The sequence below is a fragment of the Acanthochromis polyacanthus genome, chromosome 9 (assembly GCF_021347895.1).
Source record: "Acanthochromis polyacanthus isolate Apoly-LR-REF ecotype Palm Island chromosome 9, KAUST_Apoly_ChrSc, whole genome shotgun sequence".
NCBI classification, from domain to species: Eukaryota; Metazoa; Chordata; class Actinopteri; family Pomacentridae; genus Acanthochromis; species Acanthochromis polyacanthus.
Genome location: NC_067121.1, coordinates 9,486,752 through 9,506,933, shown reverse-complemented (window position 1 = coordinate 9,506,933; position 20,182 = coordinate 9,486,752). Strand labels below are relative to the sequence as shown.

Below are 20,182 nucleotides of genomic sequence, written 5' to 3'. Positions count from 1 at the left end.
CAAAATTTGTGTAAACATCATTCGGGCCGTTTGACCGAAGGGCCGGTGCGCTGGTATTTATTAAATAATTTGTTTAGTCAGTATCCGATGCCCATATAGCTCAGCAGATTAAGCAGGCGACTCATGTACAGTCGACGCGGGTTTGATTCTGGTCAGCTGTATTATAATAGTAGGGAAATTTTTCGTACACAAATGCAGATTTCTAAAATGTAAGCCTATTTTTAATATGTTTCATAAAGAAATGTCTCTATTCTTCTCATCACTGAAACATATGAAAAACGGACTGCTGTAAAACTTTTTAAACATGATTGAAGATATCAAACTCATGGACAACCCCTAACCCAGTGGACATTCATGCGGACAGACTCCTGTTTCAATTTTTAAAAAAAAGAAAAGTGCAGCACTTCGGCACCTTTCTTCTTCGGTGGTGTCTGTGTAAAACATGTCCAACATACAAACAGCACACCTAGCGCCATGAAGCACAAAATGCAGGTGTAAATCAGTGGGGTGGTGAACATAGTAAATATTCATAGCGGAAATAATAGATAATAATAATAATAAGTAATAGAATATTCTGAAATTAAGCTCGACTGTAGACAGATATTTGCAAACACTGTAAACACACACACACACTAATATATGTTAGAGAAGCAGATAATAGCAGTAAAGTCAATTATTTTAATAATTTGAAGAGACAATATATGATTACGCTATTTTTACATATATAAACAAAATGCTGACTAATGAACACATATTTTTATATAAAACAATAGATAGAAGTGATATAAATCATAGATGGAGTATCAACATCATTCACACACACACACACACACATATATATATATATATATATATATATATATAATATATAATAGATTAAAGTTATATATCAGAGAAAATTATTATATAATCACATATGGACTATCAATATAATTCATACATATATATTAAAAAAGATATGTCAGAAAATGATATTATATATATATATTGTTGGTCTCCCACCCTCACCCTCTGCCTGCGGTCCGACAGGAAGCTGTAGATCCACATGCAGACAGAATGTGGAAGTCCAAGGTCTCCCAGTTTACCACCATTTAAAGGGGAAAAATGACAAAACTATTCAGCTCAGAAAGATTTTAGTTAATTTTATTAAAAGTTCAGGTGGAATCTGCACTTCAACCATGTAAATGTTGAATTCTTCATGTGTGGATCATTTTGGTTTTAGAAGATAAACTGTCACAATGCAACTAATTACAGGTTAGGAACAGAATAATCACTTCATTGTAAGAGACAAATGATAGAATCCAGGTTATGCTCATTAATTGTCATTTATTTGCAAATAACATGAATCTGAATCACAAGTTTGTCAGCAGTTTAGAAACAAAATAAACCAATAAAATTAAAAATCTCCACAACAGATTAATAAAATGACTTTTTACTGGGATAAAATATAATATCTTTCCCCCAAAAAATCAACCATGAAATACAAATTCTGTACATGTATCTCTGGGAAAGAAAATGAAGGACATATTTGAATTAAAAGCTGAGTTTTCCATCACCTCAGCTGGTTCCTTAAATGCATCACTAACATGAGATTAAATAAACATGAATTCAAATGAAACGAAAACAAAATCAAGACTGAGAAACACATTAAAAGTCACTTATTGTTACATCTTCATGCAGCTGTTCAATTCAAAAATTGTTTCTGAGAAGCTAAAATGTGAAAACATGGAAATATTTACAATAAATGTTCTGATTTCATGTCCGAAATGAGTCAGAAAACTATGAACATCACTTATTGTGTCTTGATGCTTTAGAATAAGACTGAATGAAAGTCATTTTTAGTGAAGAAATTCAAAGATGAGCAGAAGAAGAAATGAGAAGATCAACAAGTGCTGACAGTCACTGTTTGGTTGACAGTTGATCTCTGTGCAGTGTAGAAATAAAACAACAATGAGCTGTGAGCAACAATGATGGAGACTAAATGAGTTAAAGAATCAAAGACACAATCAGACTCACTGCACCTTCAGTCACCTCTGTCTACTTCACTTTACACAACTCAGCACTTGTATCACGACCAACCCAAAGTCCAGCATATATCTGCTGAGTGAATGTGGTCTGGACTCTGTGGAGGAGAGTCATGGTTTCAGAGACGCTGTAGAAGGACAGAATACCTGCACTGTGATCCAGGTACACTCCAACTCTGGAGGACCGAGGACCTGAGACGGGAGTTTGGATGTTGTTGTGCAAAAATGTATAACTGTTTGGGGAACAATATAATGCCCAAGATTTGTCATTACATCCAAATTCACATTCATTTCTAAATCCTTCTCTGCTGATATTCTTGTATGCGACTGATACATAAACTCCTCCTCCTCTCCACTCCACCTCCCAGTAACAACGTCCAGTCAGACTCTCTCTACTCAGGACCTGCCACCGTTCAGTGAATCTGTCTGGATGATCAGAATAAGACTGTTGTTGACCCGTAAATGTTACTTTCCTGTTCCCTTCAGACAATAACAGGTTTCTGTTTGCTGTGTTTGGATCCAGAGTGATTTGACGTGAATATTTCAAGAATCCAGCTCTGGTCTTTGGCTCTGCTTGTGAATCTGACAGTGAAACATCCACTTGAGTCTCTGTCACTGAGATCTTTGTCCATGTGTCCCTCACAATGTCCTGTAGATGATCTCTGAGCTCTGACACAGCTGCTGTCACCTCCTCAAAGTGTCTCAGAGGACGGATGTCCATGCTGGATGAGTGTGTGGACTCACTGAGTGCTGACACTGAGGGGTAGTTGTGGAGAAACTGGTTGTGATCCTCTGTGTGTGAGAGCTGCTTCAGCTCAGCGTCTTTCCTCTTCAGCTCTCTCATCTCCTGCTCCAGCTTCTCCTTCAGCTCTTTCACTCCACTCACTTCAGTCTCCTGCTGGGATCTGATCTGCTGCTCCACATCTCGGCTTGTTTTCTGGATCAGATGGATGATGTGGGTGAACATCTCCTCACTGTCCTTCACTGCTTTATCAGCAGAGCCATTGATGGCCTCCAGCTGCTGTTGGAGCAGCTTCACATCTTTCTCTCTGTCCTGGATTCTCTGCTGGATGTTTTGTCGACTCACCTCCAGCTCTCTCTGCCTCTCCGTCCTTTCTGCTGCAGCTGAGACTGTGTCGTGGCCTTTATGTTCCTCCACAGAGCAGAGATAACAGATAGACTGCTGATCAGTGCGGCAGAACATCTTCTTCACCTCATCGTGGAGAGAGCAGATGTTCTCCTGGAGATTCTTGGAGGGCTCCACCAGCTGGTGTTTCTGGAACTGAGGCACATCATAGTGAAGCTGAATGTGTTTCTCACAGAAAGAAACCAGACAGACTAAACAGGACTTGAAGGCTTTCAGTTTCCTCCCAGTGCAGACATCACAGGACACATCTTCATCTCCAGCATAGCAGTGATCAGCAGCAGCAGCTTGGAGTTCAGTCTTCTTCAGCTCCTCCACTAAAACTGCTAACATGGTGTTTTTCATCAGGACAGGCCTCGGTGTGAAGGTCTGCCTACACTGAGGGCAGCTGTAGATTCTCTTCTCATCCTCTCCATCCCAGTGGGCTTTAATACACTTCATGCAGTAGTTGTGTCCACAGGAAAGAGCCACCGGATCCTTCAGTAGATCCAGACAGACGGAACAAGAGATTATTTCTCGGTCCAGCTGAACTCCTTTCTCAGCCATTTCTCCTCTCACTAACAGCGACTGTGTGAGTTTGACTTCCTCCTTCCTGAAACTAGTGTGAGCTCTGATCTACAAATCACGTGTTCCTGCAGTGAACGGGGCCTGTCAGCTCTTCCACGTCACCACATGTTGGTTCCACCCATGTTCAAGATGCAGATCTGAAGGGGAGGAAACCGGGAAATGTGTGGACAGAGTGGAGCTGCTGTGTTTGAGATCAGGAAGAAGAGGAGGGTTATCAGGCTGAGATTCATTCCAGGAAGAGGAGAGAGACACTGAGTGTTGAACCTTTTCACAGCAGAGCTCATTTCTCATTTAACCCTCAGTTTGAAAAAGTTACACAGATTTCCTGAATGATAAAATATGCTCATCAAAAATACTGTAATTAAAATATTTTATTAACTTTGACTGAGTCACTTTTTAACCAACAACGATCCTGATCAAAACTGACAAATTTAACCTTTAAATGCCAGTTTGTTTTTAGAATGTCACACTCTCTTCTTTTGAAAAACAAATTTAACATTAATCATGATTAATACGACTGGTGACGAGTGACAAATTTGCTCTTTTTCACAATTGAGGATATATTCAAAATTATTGACATCAATTCTGAGGTATTAGAAGCAAAATAGTCAGAGTCATTACCTTAAGAACATAAAAATTACTTATTTATATCATTTTTCAACTTTCACTTAGTTCAACTGTATTTATTCATCAATGCTGGTCCTGATCACAAGTAAAAAATATTCCTTTATTTTCAAGATTTTAATTGTTTAAATCCCTATTTGTTTAGTTAATGTTACTGAGCAACAAATTGAATTTGATGCATTATTATTTTTATTATTATTGTTGTTGTTGGAATTTTGTACCACATAAGATTTCATCCAAAACACTCACTTGAGACCATAGATGCAACAACAATAATAATATGACAATTTCATTTATATATCACCAATTTACAACATATGTCATCTCACAGCACTTTAACTGAACCTTTATTTAACCAGATAAAACCCACTGACATCAGGATCTCTTTCACAAGAGTCACCTGGAAAGAAGTCCAGCAACACATCTCATACAAACACTTCACATAGCAAGCAGTCACAAAACCCGTAATGTGAAGCTAAAATGTAAAAAAAAAAAAAAAATCCTACAGAACATACATACAGAACCAGGCTCATGGAAGGTGGCCATCTGCCTCAACCAGTTGGGGTGAGGATGGAGGTAAGAGGGTGGAGATAGCAGGACAGCAGATGAAGAACAATGTGTACACTGAATGCTTTTCTTCACCTCAGACAAGTCACACTTTATCAGCTGCAGTTAATTCATTTGTTACAGAGCTGAACCCAGAGCTCAGCTAAACTTAGTTTGAATTCACTGAAAAACTTTAATCCATTTTTTAAAGTCTTAATTTTTTTCTGCCATATTAATTTTAGTAGGATATGTGGAGCAGTAACATTGCTGAGCATCAAGGGCGTAATTTGCACCGGGGATACGGGGGTCATGACCCCGCAAAATCACGTTCAGCTAATGTAACCCCCACAGTATAATCACATTTTTCCAATGTATTAAAAGCATTAATTATCTTGTTGATTTTATTATTATTATCATTTTCCAACAAAACAGTAGCAAGTTTAATCATCTTAATGTAACCCCCCACACCCCCACCGAATACTTGGTATCACCCAACCCGTGGCGCCTCCTCTACTTAACGTTCACTTTTCCCTGACCACGTATATTTGGCATGGATGGAGACAGCAGGGCCGTGAAGAAATGAAAAGAGCGCGAAAAGGACAAACAACAATTCTTCATTGTTGGTCGACACCAACAACTAAAAAAAAGGAAATATCTTGATCAAAAAGAGGTAAAATAGCCTACCTGTCCTGTTAAGTTAGCTGATGATTTGTGACTGGAGTTGGTTTGAGCTTGTCCTGTGAGGTACAGCCAGAGAGTGTCGGGGATGTACTGTGTAGGACCAATGTCAGTTTTCACTGAATTGTAACTTAAAGGGCTGTTTGCTAACTTTGCTCCAATACACAGTGATGGATGGCGGCGTAGTTAAACTGCATTTCTCGGGGGAACAGGTCGTAACGTCGCTGTTTTCCACATCAAATATCTTTTCAGTAGTGAAGCTATTTTACTGATCAAACAACGCAATACCATACACAGAAGCTACATTTTTCCAGGCATTTCTAAATCCTGAAGGAACAGGAATGTCTGCCTCGGCCTGAAGCGGTAACCATGGTGACAACAGACGCTCTGCTGCAGCAGGGTGGCTGCGGAGCGTGCAGCCGGTGACAGTGACAGAGGAGGGGAAGAGAAGTACTTCATCTCGTGAATCTTGACAAAATTTGGGAAATACCTGAATGTATTTATTTCCTCAAATTGTTTCTTTGACCTTACTGTTCATTTTTAACCGGGCTGATACCATTTTAACATTAACAAAGCATTTTTTTTATACCAGGTTTAAGAATGATTGCCGAACAGGCCATGAAAGAGAGGCAGGTGACCAGAGAGGGAGAAGCACAGATGAGGAGAGAGAGAGAGGAGAGGTGACAGAGGAGGTGCAACAGTTGAGCAAGAGAGAGGAGGAGGAGGTGACAGAGGAAGTTCAGGTGATGGAGGATCATCAGGTGACCAAAGAGAGGGAGAGAGAGCACAGGGAAAGGCAGCAGAGGAGGCACAAATGACCAGGTAACATACCTTAGCCTTTGTACTGTGTTAGCTTTCTCCAGGGCCGAACTGGGAAAGAAATTCAGGCCAGGAGATTCCAATCAGTCAGGCCACTTCTGCCACTGCAAGGGTTGTGTCACGTGGGATAATGCCACCAAATTTTTTTTTTTCCTTCCAAAAATATGCCTTTTACAGTTATGTTATAGCAGTTACAACACTACTAAACAGACAGTAAGTCTATTAAACACAACCATAATGACAGCTCCATACAGTCCAGTACTTTTCTCTTCTGTAATCTCTTCACTACCCTCACCAATTTTTCCAATGTTTCCCTTTTCCTATTATTTATATAACATGTGGAATTAAAAAATATGCATATTATTTTGTCAGCAAAATCATTTAGATGTCAGCTGGTCATAGCTAACAGTATATGCAAACACCAATGTTCATTTTATAACTGAAAATTGTAAGTCAACTGCCTATCCTCCCTGAAGAGGGGGTCTCAAACGTTTTCAGGCTTCCTGCAACCCACCTGTATGGCAAGCCGTTTTAACATTTAATGCCCAGACTGGATATTCGCTACAGATATCTGTAATTCAGTTCTTCCTAGTCGAAAAAGAACGTTAGAGATATCAACAACTCTATTTCTCCTATCCGTAATTATCATTTCAGATATCCACAAATACATTCTCCTTGGAGAAATGATGTCACTTTTGCCATTCATGTGTATGGGTTACGTCATTGCGCCTATCCGTAATTCAGTTGCAGATATCCGCAATATGAGTTACGGATATCTGCAACTGAATAGAATGCAACTGAGTAGATATCTACAACTGAATTACGGATAGTCAAAATACCAATTCGAGATATCTCCAAAACCTCCTCAATTACAGATATCTACATGTTTCTTTATGGATATCCATAACTCAGTTTTGACTAGGCGGAATTCGTTGTAGATATCTTAAATTAAAGTAATGCCTAGTCAAAATGACGTTGTAGATATCTCAAATGGGAATTACGGATAGGCAAAACTTGATTGTAGATATCTAAAATTATGTTAGAGATATCTTTAATGGATTTTTGATAGAGATATCTAAAACTGGAGATATCTGAATTACAATTCTGCCTAGCGACATGTAATTAAAGATATCTTGAATGACAGTTTTGACTAGACGAAATGACGTTGCAGATATCTGTAATGTCGTGCTATTAGTCCTCCCACTTTCAGGCGAAAAGCGGTGGAAATGCGTGATTTGAACTTTTGACGCCTTTTTTTGACGCCTTTTTTTTGTCTGTCGCGGCCATGGCCTCCCGGCTGGACAACGTTTCCCTTTTTGACAGACTTTTCAGTACAACTACCCGTGCTCGACAGGAACTGGCAGCAAGAGAAACGGATAATATTGTGGATGCAACGAGACGGCTATTTCGCCGTCAACCCCAACTCCTTCGGAGTAAGTGTTGCCAGCATAGGCTACATACCACCGAACTAGCAAAGTAGCAAAAGCGCGGCTAAATTAATTTCATTTTTCTGGCTATAATTAATTCAATAAATAGCAATCAAAGTTCCCGATCTGTGCTCTCTGCTCTCTCCCTCAGGTGTCTGTGTTTCTGCGGCTGCCTAGGTGCTGCGTCTAGCGTCTTAAAGGGACAGTAACATGCGTTCTATGAGTTGCTGGTTTACTGTGTGGGTTACATTCACATCTATATAAATGTCTTTTAATTGTGTACGAACTGCCTTTGCACCACTGTATGGTGCACACTGTCACTATGCACATCTTCAGTGTATAGGAAATGTAAGTTTTGTATTTCTATTTTGCTTTAATATTGTACTCTAATCTTCATGTTGTTTAAAACTTACATGCCTCTTTACCATAACTTATCTCTCCCCTTTTTGAGCTACTGTAAATGCCAATTTCTCTTGGAGATCAATAAAGTATCAACCTGATCGACAGGTTTGATTGATCTATGTATCATGTCTTGTTTTCATTTTTACCTTTACCTAACACTGCAATCTCCCCATGGGATGAGCGTGGTTATGGTGTGACGCATGCGTGCCTGCGTGCCTGCGTGCCTGTACAGGGCTGATGATGGTTGGACGCTCATCCCATTTGGCCGCATATGGATAAATAAACAAAATTATTATTATTATTTTTGCCTTTTTATTGTGATGGTGGCAGTGAAGAGTGACAGGTAAAAGGGAGAAGAGTAGGGGGCAAGACATGCAGAAAAGGGTCGCGGTTAAGAATCGAACCTGAGCCGCTGACATGGAGCGCCTGCTTAACCCGCTGAGCTATACATGGAACTACCAGGTACCCTGTAAGTAAAATTATTTAATAAATACTAGCGCACCGACCCAAACGACCAAATGAAATAACGTTCAGTCCGCCCCTGCCTAAAATAGAGCAACGTCATTCCGACGAGTCATAGTGACGTTTAAGATATCTTTAACTTACATTTCGCCTAGTGGAAACTGAATTACGGATATCTGTAATTTTCATTTAGGATATGTGACGCGTTTCATGACGTTTCAGTTACGTCATTAGAGATATCCGTAATTCAGTTTCGACTAGGCGAAACTGAGATTTAGATATCTCTATCTGTCCTTTCGGATAGTCAAAATTACGTTATGGATATCTTTAATGAAAATTCCAGATATCCAAAATTCATTAACGCCTAGTCAGAATGGAGTTGTGGATATCCGCAGTCTTAGTTCTGGATAGTGCACTCTAGGCATTAAATGTTAAAACGGCTTGCCATACACCTGACACCTGTGGAGCTCATTTGGGCCAGACATTTTTATTATATTTTGGCCTTTTGAAATCTGATGATGCATTTGTGAGAAGAACCGACCGTTTGTAAACTTACTTGTGAAGAGGGTTCTCCATAACCTTCGCTCTATCCACTCTCTGGCCTCACTCTCATATCACCGCTCTGCAGTGCATGCTTCTCCTTCTCCGTTCTCGCTACGAAGGGGCGGGCCATAAAGCAACTAACCAATCATGGCACGGTTCTTATAAAAAATGTCACTTTGACCAATCCCTATCCTTCTGATTAGCGCTCAGAGCACTTGCTTGTGTGAGTGACAGGAGGGTGGGCGTGTACTCTGTAAGGCTTCTAGCTGCTGTCTCTGGCCTGTCCAGGCGTAAACTAACCGTGACGTCACCCGTTGGTTTCAACGCCGAGAAAATGAAGCCCGGATTTTGCTACTTCCTGTCGCCGTTTTGGATTTTTTGGAGCCAGTGACGTAAAAAACGTCATCAAACAGACTGGACCGGAGAGCAACTAGGGGCAGGATTGGCTGAGGACTCTCTTATTCCGCCCACGTTTTACCGCAGAGGCTCTGTTGCTGTCCATCAAGTATAGCCACGCCCCCTGGCTCCGCCAACTTTAACGATTTATTTAAAATTCAGTATTGATTTATTTTAAGATCGGCCACCTGATCTCTCATTTGACCATGAAAACTAACAGGGAAAAATCCTGAGCTGTAGAAAATCAGTCTATCAAATTTTATTTTTTCCAAAAATGAATTGGGGTCTATGGAGCAAAAGCGTTTTGGAGCCAACCCTAGCGGACGGCGGGATATTGCAAGTTTTTGACACTTCAGGATTGGCTTCAATTCTGGAGCCAGATGCTACGTCCACTATATATACAGTCTATGCCAGTGGTGTAGTCCAGGGTATACGGCGGTATAACGGCGTATACCCACTTATTTTTCAGTTAGCATTGCGTATACCCACTTCTAATGCTCCCTGGTGCGCATCATTCAGTAATATCTGTGTGCCAGGTAGCACTCTTTCCTTAAGGATGATGAAGCCATGAACAGCCCTCCTCTGCCTGTAATTGGCTGGTACATGCTACCTTCACTGATTCGATTGGTTAACTTTAGGGATGAGCCAATCAGAGGCAGAGTAGGGGCGGGTCATACAGAGGAAAATTTTGCTAACACCTCTGTGGCACTCCAGTTGATTGACAGGTCTGCTTGAAAGATGCGCGGAAATGCGAGAAAGTCAGATAAACACCTTTCAAGTGAGTGGTACGTATCGAGCGAACCTACTTTCATGGACGATATAATTCTCAAGTAAGTTTTAAGGTGGTTTCCAAATGAATCATGTTTTAAACTACGGGCAATATGACTGCACATATCAAGGAGAGGATATTTTGTCGCCAGTGGTTAAAGCTGCATTCAATTCCAGCCATTTTCAGTACAAAAAAAATCGCTAATATTCTATTTGTAAATAAAATATGACGAGAAATACAGGGAATATTGGACGCGCATCGCGAGGTGCATTCCTCGAAAACGACCTATTCGTGGATCATATACCGTCTTCAAGACATGTTTTGGACAAAATAGTTTACTGGCTTGTGTCATCTGGATGTCTAAGGTTGGATATGGCCGTTTTTGTGGAATATTTTCATCTGTGTGTAATAATGAACCGGAAATGTGAGTCGCACTGTGTACGTTGAAGCCGTGTATAGAGAACGGATGGATGGATATTCGTTGTTTGTCGGACAAATGGTTTATATTACCGCTGTGGTAATCACATCTGAAAGTGGTTTATACCGGCGGATTCCTGAGAATCTAAGCTTTCCATCGCGTATAGTGTTTGTATAAGTGTTTGTTTCAGACATTTAGCAAATTGCTTATGCACATCTCAAAGTGTACCGCGGGCGGGACACTGAAGCGAACTGAAGCGCAACGGGTTAAACTGAGTGTCAGGCGAGTCTGACTAACGTTTTGAAAGGCTAACGTTATTCTAACATAAGTCTGAAGCTAGCTAGATTGGGATAATGTGGGAAAAGCTCTCGACTGGTAGTTGATTTTAAAGTAAGTAAAAACACAAGAATGGGGACAGGTAGTTTAAGATTCGACCTTAAACAATATTGAGGTTTTATTCATGATGAAATATGAACAAGGATGCACTGTCAACTTCATATTGAAGTATTTTATTTAAATAAATGTTCAAAAGTAACTGAAACACCATGTTTGCCTCATGATAAATACATGTTACATTAATCCAGTTTGCTTGCGTGACCAGTAATAACTACAAACTGCTCCTAATCAAGTCATGATAATTTTATAATAGTGGGCAAGTAGAAATGACTGAATAAATTGAATAGAGTAGTCTTCTATGTCACTGTTTCTAAAACTGGGCGTTTTTCTGGACTAATTAAAAAAAAAGGTGAAATTAAGAGTATACCCACTTCTCCAGGACCACTACACCACTGGTCTATGCTATCTACTGATTCATATCTATGCACACTAGTCTGGTCCTATGCAGTCTGGATGATGACGTTTCACCAGTACGTGAGAACGCAAGTACAGACAGTTATGTACTGAGAAACAGCCACAGTCTTCTTACCGGAAGATACAAAGCTGCTGGTCTTCTCCTCCAGCATCAGGAAACGTCTTCAAAGCTTCTTCAAATCCAAACAAAATACAATCAAAAGATCAAACTAACATCATTGGTGCATTCAGGTGCAGTCGGACAACGAAGTTGCGTACATGAATGTCGGAAATCGGAGTTTCACTTATGTAAATTTCCAATGAAAATTTGGGGGGGGGCACACAGGGTGGGCCAATCAGATCACGGGGGATATTTCCCCCACGGGAAGAGCTGCCACTGCCTGGGCAGCACTACAGAGGCTTTCAAACGCAGATAGTCACTCGGAGACAGCCAGCATGACAGCTGCACAATGACTGGGAAGCCAGTAGGACGGAAAATGCGGATCGGATTTTCAAAAACCTGGCGTTCTCTGGAGTAAAAACGCAAACTGGATTTCCCCAAAGGTGACATATTCCCATAACAGCAAAATGAAACCTTTTCTTTTTGTCTTTTGCCTGTGTGATATTTGGAGTGAGGTGTGAGAGCGTGTGAAGGGACTGAGTTGCGTGTGTCTCACAGCCAAAGCGTGAGAGTTGGCAGCCCTGTGTTCAAACATACAAACGTTACCTTACTACATGTATTTGTTTCAAAAGCTTTATGCTGTGAAAAACTGAGATTTGGACATTTGTGTCTTTTGTGCCTTAAGTTGTCATTTTGTAAAAATGTTGTTTATTTTCGCTTCTTTTTTTTTTTTTTGGAAATACCAGAATTTCCCCATTATTTTACATTTTTGTCTGTCTGATCTCATCATTTCTAAAAATAAATCACACATTACAATCAAACAGTTACTCAGTACTTTCAGTACTTGAGTAGTTTTTTCACCAAATACTTTTTTTACTCTTACTTGAGTAATTTTTTGGATGACTACTTTTTACTTCTACTTAATTTGAAGTATCGTTACTCTTACTTAGTACAATTTTTGGCTACTCGACCCACCTCTGGTTATTACCCAATCAGCCCAGTTTAGAAGTGACTTTGTAATGCTGTGGAGCTGCAGTAATAAGTATTATTGAGTTATTAAATGAAGTAAAGTCCACCAAGCGGCAGCAGAACCGTCACCTTTGATTTCCAGTATGATGCTTTATCGAAAATGTTCTCCTTCAGACACTGAATGTGGATTATAAAGGAAATATATTAGCAATAGATGTCATTATGGCCATTTTAAAGCTGCCAGCCATACGCAGCTGCTGCATCGGCTCTGTAATTATGTATAATCACAGTCAAGAACATCCTGCTGGCTGTTCGTTCCCACGTCACATCCAGACAGGAGTGTCACTCAGTGATTGTGTTGCACTTTGTGTCTGTGGGTGTTTCAGAGACCACTTTCATAAAAGTTTATTTTTATTTTTTAGAGTTTAGAAAGAAGTATAAAGTGTGATTAAACGTGAAAGGGAAAATGTCTAAAATATTCCTGAGAATGTGCTGTCAACATTCGTGATTATTCTCCTTGTTTATGACCAGTAACTTGTTTTTTTGCAGGAGAAACTGTACCACTGTATGCAGCAGGAAGACCTGGGAATGATGGGAACCAAAGCAAGCTGAAGGAAATTTTATTCAGTTAAAGATCATTATTCTGATCTTTTACCTGTCATACCACACATCTGTCTCGCAACTTTCTGCTTGCTTTGTGTCACCTGTTGTGCTATTTTACTTGCATTAATACAGAGTAACTCGCCTACTTTATGGTTTAACAAAGGCACCATTTAACATTTACTATGATTTGATGCTGGGATCTTTTCATGTTGCCATTCTATGGATTTGTTTTGTCCAATTTAATACTTCCAAGAAAGCTGCAAAAGCTAAAAAAAAAAAAAAAAAAAGAAGTACTTGAAAAAAATTAAACAATTGAAATGAAGCAATTTGCAGACAATGTTAATGGTATTGTAACTTCTTTATGCTTAAACTTATTAGAATAAATGTCAGTCAAAACTAAAATCCTATTCCAAACATCTCTAAACTAAAAAGGAATCACATTCAGTTTGAATCAATCACTATCAATACTCTTGTTTGCTAGGTTTTTTGCCAATTAATTTTAGTTTTGTGTCACTTCATCTAAATATTACAACAAAAAAGTTCAAGGAGACTTCTATAGCTGTTCAGATCTACTTTTTGCACACCAGGCTGAATATTTATTTTCATCAGTAGGACAGAAAACATGTTTAATGTTGATGAATTGAAAGCAAAGACTTAAATTTATATATATATATATATATATATATATATATATATATATTATTTGATGGAAAAAGTGGCTTGTCTATGTCAGTGTCAGCACAGATTCTTCAGAGTTTAAGAGGATTTTAACATTAAAAACAAAAGAGAACCATCCTAATTATGCATGAAACTGGAGCAAAAAAAAAATTAAACCATTTTTCTCTGTAAAACAAGCAAAAAAATCTGCAGTAGTGCAGTAACAATATTTGGAATTTTCTATCTAGAAATTTCCACATTTGAGTAATTGTTTTGCTAGAATCAAGAAAAGGTTTCTACCACATAAAACTGATATGAACGCCGTGTTTCACCAACAAACTGTACTAAGTGTGAAAGTATAACATTTCCAACCGTATACAACAATAATTCCTGGTGATGAAAATAAATTAATGTGACGTTAACCCAGACAAGAAGCAGAAATAGATGGATGGATGAACCCAAATTATTTTGCAACTGTTTGCATTGGAAAAAAGACATTCAACAAGAATTGTGATATTTAATTTTCTTTTCAACCGACTATCTTCAATTCATATGCTCGTTGTGCGACAAAATGCAGACATTTTTTGCGGAAAAGACAAAAATATTTAAGGCTTTATAATTCTACAGGCTTTAAATTAAGCTTTTGTAAGGATTTCACCTGATATGTCTTTAAAACAAATCTTACAGCCAGTTGTTTTGGCTGTAAAAGTAGTTAAAACTTTATTGAATTTTTGCAATTTTAACAAGTGATTTTCAGTTTTTGAGCGAAAAGTGTTTGTTGTCCTGAAAAAAAATTTAACACCAGAAGGAGCTGCACAGGACAAAAACAAAATCACATGCAACTTTACAATATTATACCTTAAGTCTTGTTTAAAGCAGTTTAAACACGGTGTTGATTCACTTTTTAATTTAAATGAATGCGTCACATCAACGGTTTAAAAAATTTATTTGCTGAATGAGTTGTAGACAAAAGTAAAGTTCAGAGACAAAATATTTTAATGGAAGAAACAGTGATTCAGAAATGTGAAAAACATTTAGCAGAAAAAATGAACAACAGTGTACATGTGCAGTATTTATTTCATCGGTGTAACAGACATGCTAGAATCCTATCCCCTCTAATCTGCTCTTTCATGCTTTTTATGGGTCTTTCATTTTCAGGAAACTTTCCTCCCACTTTTTCTAAAAATTGGCTGATCTTAACTGTAAATGTAAAGATATTTCCAAGTAGGTCCGAGCCAAATTTACTCTTAATTCTAAGAGAGATGGAGTTAGCTGTGGCAGTTCCAGTTTAATTCTGTAGTAGGTAAGTAAAACACTGATCGGACAGCTACGAGTTTATGAGTTTACCAGAGAAATCAGGCCATAAAACTCTTTCATTTTATTCTTGCTGACTTATAGATCTGCTTTTGTTGAATTTACAGAATCAGCTGTTCTCCTTTCGTCATATTTGCTCACAAGTAAATAAGTTGACCTCTGTGTGGAGCATTTTCTAGCTTAACTAGAATTTTTGGTGGCGTTTTAGGGAAACTCAGATGGCCGTTGTCACCAGTGTACTAATGTTCTTTCACCCAATACTTGCATTTACCTTTAATCATTTCCAAATTGTAACTAAGCTCATAATCTACATCTAAAAAGTGTTGAATTTTTCAGAAAGTACAAGGAAAGATTCCTGGAAAATATCAAACAAAATACAGAGCCAATAAAATGAAGCTGAAAATGTCACCCAACTTTGTCATTTTAAGAAAAACCACACGTGATGTTTGGAGTTGAGACAATTTAAGTTGTGCTCACAAATGGTCCAACATGTTGACTTTCAGGATTTCTGTTTCAGGGAAAAAGCAAGAAAGGCATCTGCTTTGTTAACCGGGGAGTAAACAGAGACATCGAGAGTTTGAAAGGCCTCATTTCTCTTCACAGTTTAATGAATCGATGTCAGTATCAACTCTAAACTACCTGAACTTTTCTCTCTTTAAGTGCAGAGACAAAGACAAACAACTGCCGGTTCGCCAGTGACAAGAAGGCTCAGATGACTTATTATTCATTTAAAATAAGAGATATAAAACTGAATCCTGAATCAAATTCTGTATCCAAAATATTATTCAGTATCAAATGAGGGATTGTTTTGAAAGAAGTTACTCAGTTCAGCCCTGAAATTATAAATGTAACATAAATATCACATTTATAATTTAGGAATTAAGTTGTGAATTTTAAGATGTGGTTCGTGTAGACTTTGAATCCCTGAGCTTCAAGTGTTTTTGCGTGTCGTGAAGCTGAATTTAGTTTTATGCAGCGTTTTTACTGCAGTGTGAAGTCAGATGCATAGAGTGAAAAAGTGAAATATGCTCTTGTGAAATAAACGTGAGGACCACTTATAGTGTGACTGTGTTCAGGACCCTTTACATTTGGGTTGAATTTCTTTTAAAAAAAAAAAAAACTGTCTGTTTTGTAATGTATAATCAGGTCAGGTTATCAGTTTCCCAGTTTGATTTGACTCAAACACTGATAATTACAGTAACTTAACACACACGTAACAGTATGAATGAACAACGGTAAAATCAAAGCTGGTACAGATCCTTTGTGTCCAACAGACTCTAAACATGTTGGTCCTCAGGAACAACGATTTTAGTCCCTCGAACGACAGCAACGGGATTTAATCAAGTGCATAGTTGAAAAGTCCATGAAGGTAAACATGTCTGTAAAGGCTCATCCACATCTACTGCTGGTGAACAGGAGGAACTATCCAGAGGTAAGGACGTGGTCCCTGCCAGGAAATCCAAGGATTCAGTCCTCAGAAACTCCCAGTGAGACTCAAGCGGGACTGATTGGTTTGAGTGTCCTGCATTGTACGTTCACATTAAGTCCATCACTGCGTAGCTAAAGCTTGGTGAAATGATTGTCTGCAGTGGTGTCGTTTGAACTGACGGTTGTTCGTGGCCTGCTGCCTTCCACAGTAGAACTACAGTGGTGAGTCGTATTTTACACTTGTGTCCCCTGCAACTTGCCAAAAACAACCATCTGTTTGGAAATGCAGTGAAGGTCTTAGTATGGAGTCTGCATTACAGGACGTCCAGCTCCAGACTGATTACTTTCATAAATGTGCCGTTTGCTGGTTTTGCTTTATCTGAATAAAGAGTTGGTTGGGTCTGTCCAGCCTGATCTCTGTTGAAGAAGGTCTGAGGACTGAAACTTTAAATTTCCAAGGATGGACAAGGTGCAGAGGGAATCTCACTTCACAGCTTGTGACCGACAGAAAAAGTAAACAGACATCAGTAACACACAAAAAGCTCTTCCTCTAAACAAAGCCACGCTTCCTACTGAAAAGCATTTCTGAAACAGCCCATTAATGCCGACAGAAGTGTTCAAAAACATGACCCACTTTGAAATCTTCCTTTCACAGCTTGCTCCCCTGAAGCTCATTTCCAACCACAGTTAAGAGATGAAGAGTTTCCCAACACGGTTCATCTGCAGTGCCGAGTTCATCACCCAGAAGAGTTTTACTCAACAACCAGTGAAGGTAAAAAGAAAAACGGGTGGTGGAGGGGAAAGTCTGGCCTCAAAAATCAGTTTGGATGACATGCCGATTGTAGTTTTGACAATACAGGCTTTTACTGAAAACGGAGCACTCTGTAGTAGAAATAAAATCTTCTTAAACACTCTCCAAACATTCTCAAGTCCCAGTGTTAAATATCTTTGGCTTTTGGGGCATTTTGACCACATTTTTAGACTTATATTGAACAAATTCACCAATGATGAAAATAAATTTCATTATAGTGCTATTTATGTTCATGTCTTTATTTGGCTTCCTTTACAAATAAGTTTCTGCACCATGAAATATTTGAAAATGTCGTCCAGCGCAAGAAAAAAAATGTTTAATTAAACTTATGGTTCAAAAGTCTGTCAAAGAGTCAGAGACTGATTATGAAGCACTGTGCTGGTCTAATGTAGGGGTCTGAACTGCAGGTGCAGATGTACCGCGCTGAATTCACAGTTAAAGAACAAAAGACAGTGAAAATGTGACTGAAAACAATCGTCATTACTCACAAATCTTTTTCTAAGGTTAAAAAAAAAAGAAAAACCTTTCATCTGAGAACAATCATGAGAAAAGGCACTAAATTGCTCATGTTGGTTTCCGGGCTTTCAGGTCCAAGACAGGATCATCCTCCACTAAATCTGACCGGAGAACAAAAAAAGAAAACAGAAAGTCTCTGTTAATCTCAGTTCAATCAAAACATGAGCTGAAACTGAGCTTAGAGTGACGTGGCATGCCCGCTGTTTCAAAAAACATTCAGGTTTAACGTTTTCTTTGATTCCAGAAATAAAACTCTACATCGTCTCAGCTTCACTGAGCGTCACAGTTGGAACTTTTTGATTTGCTTTAAATTCTTTCTGATGCAGATTTTGGGAAACACTCTGCAGCTGCTACAGAAAGGGCAGATGATGCAATTGTTTCTGTGATGCTTTTATTGCTCGTTACTCATTTTTAAAAGCAGATCTCTGACGGCATCCAGATGCTGGCTGTGATGGATCTGTGATGCGGTTGCCGCTCTGACTTTGGCTAGGATTAGATCACTGCTGTGGTTCAACCTGTGGTGCTGGAAATAAGCCGTCTCCAAAGGTGTTTCAGAGAATTTGGCAGTACATCCAACCAGTCTCACAACCGCAGACCACGTGTAACCACACCAGCCCAGGACCTCCACATCCAGCATGTTCACCTCCAAGATGGTCTGAGACCAGCCACTCGGACAGCTGCTGAAACAATCGGTTTGCATAACCAAAGAATTTCTGCACAAACTGTCAGAAACTGTCTCAGGGAAGCTCATCCGCATGCTCGTCCTCATCGGGGTCTCCACCTGACTCCAGTTCGTCGTCGTAACTGATTTGAGAGAGTAAATGCTCACATTTCATGGCATCTGGTAGAGAAATGAGCATTCAATACACGAGCAACAGCTCTGGTTGACATTCCTACTGTCAGCATGCCAATTGCACGCTCCTTCAAATCTTGCCACATCTGTGACATTGTGCTGTGTGATAAAACTGCACCTTCCAGAGTGGCCTTTTATTGTGGGCAGTCTAAGGCACACCTGTGCACTAATCATGGTGTCTAATCAGCATCTTGATATGACACACCTGTGAGGTGGATGGATTATCTCAGCAAAGGAGAAGTGCTCACTATCACAGATTTAGACAGATTTGTGAACAATATTTGAGAGAAATGGTGATATTGTGTAATTGGAAAAAGTTTTAGATCTTTGAGTTCATCTCATAAAAAATGGGAGCAAAAGCAAAGTGTTGCATTTATATTTTTGTTGAGTGTATATAAGCAGTATTTTTTGCTGTTAAAAATGACTATTTCTGTATTTCTCTACACGACTGTGAAGCCATTAGTGACTCGCCTGTGACAAAAAAATCACTTCAGGGACATTCAGGGATTTCTCACCAGAACTGTACATTGTGTTTATATCGAGCAGACAAGAAAAATGTAAATAGTGACGAGTAGTGATCTATAGCATGTAGAGCGACCGTGGCTTTGGTCAGTCTTGATATCATCTAAAGGCTCTCGGAAAGATCTTAATTCCATTTTTTCCTCTTTTTTCAGAATGTGTAATCAACAAAATTGAATTTTATGGTATTGTGACTTTGTCATATTGCACAAAAGACATTTTTGAGTTCTCTTTACTTTAGTCATGGTTATGCTGTTTCCATAGAGATGCAGGATTTTATGTTGCCGTTAGAAATGAGCCCACAATGAATAATAAGTGACAGGTGCAAAGAAACATGACTAACATAGAAAAAAATTTGCACAGCACAAATGTTTTTCCTTATTTTCTAACTCTTATCACCATTTACTGTCTTCACAAATTCATGTATCCGTGTGTCTGAATGAAAAACTTCCACATTTGACCACTGAGTTCATGATTTCATCGGTAAAATCTCACATTAACTAAGTAGGACAGACATAAGAGTAAAATACGTTTAGTACAACATCAAAATGAATAATAATGGTCATATTTTTACTGAACTACACCATCACATCAACACTAAAAACACATTTGCAGCTTTAACAAAATAAACAACACAACGACAGAAGTGAACAGTCTGACTCAACTTCTCTGATTGCATCAGAAAAATGAATATTTAATGTATAAAATTGGATTTTTGGGGGGTAATTTGGGTGTTAATGTGTGTCTATGAGTCTATGAAGCGTCTGTAGAAGTAAAGACTGC

At 38.9% G+C, this 20,182-nt stretch overlaps 2 protein-coding genes across 5 annotated transcripts in view; both read right to left on the bottom strand.

Annotated features, from left to right (window-relative positions):
- Nucleotides 1-4,334, bottom strand: part of LOC127535343 (tripartite motif-containing protein 16-like) — a 599,330-nt gene extending 594,996 nt beyond the window's left edge. For all 3 annotated transcript variants that reach the window (XM_051953166.1, XM_051953164.1, XM_051953165.1), the window contains exon 1: nt 2,032-4,334. In XM_051953166.1, coding sequence (XP_051809126.1) covers nt 2,038-3,714 — 1,677 coding nt within the window. In that variant the 5' untranslated portion in view covers nt 3,715-4,334 and the 3' untranslated portion in view covers nt 2,032-2,037. The remainder of the gene's footprint in view (nt 1-2,031) is intronic.
- Nucleotides 4,335-14,931: 10,597 nt separating this feature from the next.
- The window catches only part of LOC110954665 (ABC transporter F family member 4-like), a 28,631-nt gene continuing 23,380 nt past the window's right edge, over nt 14,932-20,182 (bottom strand). Inside the window, exon 15 of one of the 2 annotated variants that reach the window (XM_022199292.2) lies at nt 14,932-18,128. The gene's annotated coding sequence lies outside the window, so the exon portion shown is untranslated. The remainder of the gene's footprint in view (nt 18,129-20,182) is intronic. The other variant, XM_051953171.1, reaches the window with a different exon arrangement.